General features: G+C 44.5%; 1 protein-coding gene across 1 annotated transcript in view; it reads left to right on the forward strand.

Moving 5' to 3' along the window:
• Window positions 1-4,381, forward strand: part of LOC147609792 (protein STRUBBELIG-RECEPTOR FAMILY 8-like) — a 6,808-nt gene extending 2,427 nt beyond the window's left edge. Inside the window, exons 5-16 of the mRNA XM_086787098.1 lie at window positions 86-157; window positions 245-316; window positions 523-594; window positions 681-746; window positions 857-922; window positions 1,012-1,331; window positions 1,671-1,912; window positions 1,988-2,265; window positions 2,589-2,724; window positions 2,904-3,043; window positions 3,343-3,499; window positions 3,615-4,381. Of these exons, the coding sequence (XP_086643224.1) occupies window positions 86-157; window positions 245-316; window positions 523-594; window positions 681-746; window positions 857-922; window positions 1,012-1,331; window positions 1,671-1,912; window positions 1,988-2,265; window positions 2,589-2,724; window positions 2,904-3,043; window positions 3,343-3,499; window positions 3,615-3,758 (1,765 nt within the window). The 3' untranslated portion in view covers window positions 3,759-4,381. The remainder of the gene's footprint in view (window positions 1-85; window positions 158-244; window positions 317-522; window positions 595-680; window positions 747-856; window positions 923-1,011; window positions 1,332-1,670; window positions 1,913-1,987; window positions 2,266-2,588; window positions 2,725-2,903; window positions 3,044-3,342; window positions 3,500-3,614) is intronic.
• The last annotated feature ends 1,326 nt before the right edge of the window (window positions 4,382-5,707 follow it).

Consider the following 5,707-nt stretch of genomic DNA (forward strand, 5'->3'; position numbering starts at 1 on the left):
ACATTGCATTGAAACACATGAACTGTGTTACACATTTTTTAGGCTAGTTCAGATGATCGTATATTCACTTGTGGAGGTCATGCAGGAATCTCGGAAACAACAATTTTGACAATAATCTACCTTATTCGATCTCCAACATGACGAGTTTGACATATCTGTAAGTGATGAAGGCCGTTGATGTGCTCTCTTTCCTCCATAGAGGTGGTGAGATGTCTCCTTTATGGGATATTTATTACTTGTGCAGGAATGCCAGCCATAATCACCTGACTGGAAGCCTCACAGACATGTTTTCCAAGCTTGTTGATCTGTCTGTCTTGTAAGTCGATCATTGTAACCTCTTCTATTCCATCCTCAGTTGCTAAGATAATCACTCATGGTTTATGCAAGTAGGCATCATGTGGTGGTTGATTTGTTTATGGATGTCTGTGAGTGGTTTATCATTTGTTTTTAAAAAATAGAGAGGGCACAACACTAAGCACAATGATTGGTGTGCAATTGGATAATGACATTGTTTTCATGCAGGGATCTCTCCTTCAACACCATCTCAGGCTCTCTGCCGCAGTCCTTCTCTGCATTGACCAGCCTTAAATCGTTGTAAGCTTCTTGAGCCTTGTTTGTTGCAGTGAAAAAGGTTGTGGTGGTGTTTTTGAGCTTGCGCAATACATATAAATGCTTTACAGATACGTTCAGAACAACCAGTTCACAGGCAACCTTAACGTCTTGGCCAATATCCAGTTTCAGGATTTGTGAGTTATCCCTTCTTTTGAACATGTGTATACAACCTCCTTTCCATGTTTATCTTTTCAATTGATAAAGAGGCCATGATTAGTGATTGAAGTTCTTTAGTACTTTTCAGGAATGTGGAGAATAACCAGTTCACTGGCTGGGTTCCGGCCTCCTTCAGCACCATTCCTAATCTCAAGTATGTATGGAAGGTCTGTGTGTTGGGGTTTCTTGGACAAATTTAACCATGAGTTATGATTTTGATATGTTTCTGTTGTCATGTCGAAGAGATGGAGGGAATTCTTTCAGCTCTTCTCCAGCTCCTCCACCACCTCCTTTTACTCCGCCGCCTCCTGTGCCAAACCCATCTGATAACTCTCGAAAAAAGTCGAAGTCTGGGAGCTCCTCCAGCAGCTCTTCCAGTAGCGGTTCTGTCCTCAATGGGGGAGCCATTGCTGGGATTGTGATTGCTTGCATTTTAGGTGTCATTGTTGTGGCCCTTATTGTTGTATACTTCCTTTGGAAGCCTCGTGAAGATGTCCCAGATGAAGAAAAACAAGAGTCTGCAGCAGCAGCAGCTGTATTGGCGCCAGTCATCCCTTCCAAAGGTATGCTTTTATACAAATTCATCATTTGAGGAGAGTCGTATATTCATATTGCCAAAGCTGTGTTCGTGTGAGGACAGCATGTGCACGGGGTTGTTTGAGTGCACATGCACATGTGTGCTTGCCTTAGCACCCATTTGTGCACAAACACAGAAAAACACGTACACAGAAGCACATGCACGTGCGTGCGTGTGCAGGCGCATGTGTGCTGGCCCACACTTCTGTACATGCCTGCCACTTATGCATTCTCTCACCTGTGCAGTTGCCCGTCTGTGAGAGAGAGAGAGAGAGAGAGAGAGAGAGAGAGAGAGAGAGCTTAACTCTTTAATTGTGTTGTAGCAGTCGTCAAGGAGAACCCAATGTCCTCCCCAATAGAGGTGGTCTTGAAGCCTCCTCCGCTAGCCCAGTCGGTCGAGAAACCATCAGGGAAAAAGCCACCCAACAAAAGAGCGAAGGTTCCTATTGCTGCCTCGACATTTTCTGTGGCAGATTTACAAGTTGCTACTAACAGCTTCAGTCAGGAGAACCTTGTGGGTGAGGGCGCTTTGGGTCGCGTGTATAGGGCTGAGCTTCCTGATGGCAAGGTATGATAAACTAAAATGCTTTTATCAAAACTTTTAATGGATTGGTGGGATCTCTGATTTTTCTGTTTTGTGCAGCTGCTGGCTGTCAAGAAGATCGATACCACCTCATCTTCTTCAGTTCAGAGAGATGAGGATTTTATGGAAATTGTATCGAATATTTCAAGGCTCCGCCATGCGAATATAGCTGAGCTGGTTGGGTACTGCACTGAGCATGGCCAGCGTCTGCTGGTTTATGAGTATCTTGGCAAAGGGACTTTGAGTGATATACTTCATGTTACTGATGAGACTGCCAAGAGGGAGCTTACCTGGAATGTCCGTGTGAAGATTGCCTTGGGCACAGCCCGCGCCCTGGAGTAAGGATTGCCCTCCATTTCTGTTCAGTAGCAACTCGTATTCGGATATAATGATGGCTTAACTTGTGCACTCCACTATGGGGCTTTACAGCCATCTTGCCCTTCGGATGGGATTGGTTGGGGGAGAACCCCCTTACCCCATAAGTGGGACAGGCGGGTGAGATTTCACCTTTTCTAGGGTGTACACTGCACACTGTGTGTAAAGCCCCTAAGCAACGCTTAACTCGTGCTAAGTGGTAACTTGTCTCTCAAGAACCTACAGCAGGTGCTCGTGTGTGCAACCTTGATCTTGGACCTTGGTACTGATCTTTTTGATGATACAGATATCTTCATGAGGTTTGCCAGCCGTCCGTGGTGCATAAGAACTTCAAGTCTGCCAATATTCTACTGGATGACGAGTTGAATCCCCATCTTTCAGATTGTGGCATTGCTGCATTCTCACCAAATCCAGAGCGCCAGGTACCCAGGGTTTAATTCAGTGCACTCTTACTCTGTTTTATATTGGCAGCAAGCTTTTAAATATAAGCAATGATTTTTTTTTGTGTGTTGAGATAACTTTTGTTTTGAATAGAATTTGGTCATCAGCTTACACAATTATGTCATAGGTGTAACAAGAGCTTGTTTGATTTTGACCTCAGGTCTCAACGCAAATGATGGGCTCATTTGGGTACAGCGCCCCGGAGTATGCAATGTCCGGAATCTACACATGGAAGAGTGATGTGTATAGCTTTGGTGTGGTGATGTTAGAGCTCTTAACAGGACGCAAGCCTCTAGACAGGTAAACCTTCTTTGCCGTTGGAGAGGCTGTCGGTTTTTACACCCATCTGTCCCATCTGTAAGGAGTTGGCATCTTACTAGATTGCTTGCCTAGAGGTATATGGACTGGCAGCATTTGTGAGGATTTCTGAGCTTGCTATATATGCTGTGCATGACAAATGAAGGTGGTCAAGGCCCAAGCTATCTGAGCAGCTTCTTGTGATGTTTTGCTCCCTTAATCTTGTCATGTTCTAGGTAAAAGTGTCTTCATGTTAGTAAATTTCACATAAGGTTCTAGCGCTGATCTAGCTTGTCTGGCAGTGCAAGGTCAAGGGCAGAACAGTCTCTTGTAAGATGGGCAACGCCGCAGCTTCACGATATTGATGCTCTAGCAAAGATGGTTGATCCAGCCTTGAAGGGCATGTACCCTGCCAAGTCTCTCTCACGATTCGCAGATATCATTGCGCTGTGTGTCCAGGTATCCTTTACTTCTTGCCACTTAGTATGCTCTTAGATTAGATTTGTAGTTCTTGATGCTGTTAATCAATCATGGAGCTAAGACAATATCGCTGTTTTGTGGTTAACTGTGTCAGCCTGAGCCTGAGTTCCGGCCTCCCATGTCAGAAGTGGTTCAGTCTTTAGTTAGACTGATGCAGCGTGCTACTCTCAATAAGAGGAGGTCTGGTGAAGAACAACGAAGCTCTGATACACATGATCCTACAGACGGCTCTTTGTGATCCACTAGAAAGGGCTCATGGCCTAGTGGCTTGTCTTCTTGCTCCATAGAGCTGCATAGCCTAGGTGGAACTCTGATTCTGGAAGGCTGTAGGGATTTTGGCCATGTGTAAAGGTGACCAAATCTTGAAAGGTAATGGCTAGCTCTACTTGTGAAGGGTAAACAAAGAACAGGTTTTGTTTAATACCACTATTTTCTATGACAAAAGCTTTTACATATCAATGCCGATCTGGTTGTGGAAACGCCGCCACCACCCACTTCCATTTCATCACCACCCTCAATAATGTGTTTCTGATTCAATTCAATATGTTGACCCCCACTTTTGTATAAGGCTTTGCCTTCCTGTTCGGACAAAGCAATCTCCCTATTTCCTGAATTGATTTAAAAAGTTTGCTCAGAAGCTTGCCAAGAAATTCTATGGCCATATTGTGGAATGGAAGTAAAGGCTGGGCTTATTTTGACTGTTCGAGCATGCTTCTGCGTGTCATGGCTGACCGCCTTTCTATGGCTGAACATATTCAAGAACTACGAGAAATATGCTTTGCCTGCAGCAACAAGGGGAGCACTGGTTGCAGGTCTGTCAATGACATTATCTTCTCTTGAAGTATTGCATATGTTGAATCATTCCTGGTGTGAGATGTGCATTATCTCTAGCTTGTTTAGTAATTATGTTTGATGAGAGAGAGAGAGAGAGAGAGAGAGAGAGAGAGAGAGAGAGAGAGGATGTATGCTGTGTATACGCGTGGGGGGGGGGGGGGGGGGGTGGGTGTGTGGGAGCATATATTGATACCAAGTTGCACACCCACTAGTGGGCACTGATGATGTTAGTGGGGATGTCGTTAGTGGGGATGTCGTAGTATCTAGTCCATGCTATGCATGATGGAGGCGATGGTTTATTATCTTGTGGATGACTACCATGAGGTTATAAATTGCACTTTCTTATAAGTTGAATTTGGGCATGTTCCTAGATTCATCTAGGTATATCGTTATGCTGTATTAGTGACATGCAAATTTCACATTGTGAAGTTTTCGTCCAAGTTGTAGCTAGTTGATATTGTGTTAATTCTTTCTATCTTTAGTGGTGCATATGCCCTATCAACTACCTTTTTGTTGTAATAATTCTTTGTATTTGCTATGATCCATGTTGCCCTAGCAGGCTTCATTATGGCTGAGTCTGCCTTGTATTTCCGGAGCTTTGACAGAAACTCAGTACACAGACCTTTGTATGAATGTATACTGTGTGCACGTGTGGGGGGGGGGGGGGGGGTGTGAGCATATATTGATACCAAGTTCTACACCCACTATTGGGCTCTGATGATGTTAGTGGGGATGTGGTAGTATCTAGTCCATACCATGCATGATGGAGTTGATGGTTTATTGTCTTGTGGATGACTACCATCAGGTTATAAATTGCACTTTCTTATAAGTTGAATTTGGGCATGTTCTTAGATTCATCTAGGTATATGTCATGGGCATTCTTTTTTGCATTTAAATTCATCTGGCAAGAACCTTCCATGAACCACCCAACCCTGTTACTCTAGTTGTAATGCTTCCCTGCACTTCTGTTCTTTGTGTTGACAGCAGTGTGTCTCCTTTGGAAGAATGACTTGTGTTCGACGGTGTAGCCAGACGGCTTTTGAGCTTGCCAAGCGGCTTGCTCAAGTTTTCATTTCTGCAATTAAAGAGTTTGTTGATGGAGAGATATTATGTCCATTCCCTTTGACGTGAATGAGAATGTTCTTGGTTGCCGCATGTGCTTTTGCCGTTGATGAACTTCCCATTGAAATTCCCTCTAGGCAGGTGGTCTCCTCATGTGAGAAGCACCTCTGAGACCCTTAGGCTGGGTACTGATTCCAACTGTCGTTGAGTGAGTGTGCCCACCAGCACATAGCACATAGGTGCACGCACATAGCTGAGCTGCAGTGCATGGCATTTCAAGGCGCGACCAAG

This window comes from Cibotium barometz, chromosome 50, assembly GCF_041138505.1.
Source record: "Cibotium barometz isolate CiBa-2024 chromosome 50, ASM4113850v1, whole genome shotgun sequence".
Lineage (NCBI taxonomy): Eukaryota > Viridiplantae > Streptophyta > Polypodiopsida > Cyatheales > Cibotiaceae > Cibotium > Cibotium barometz.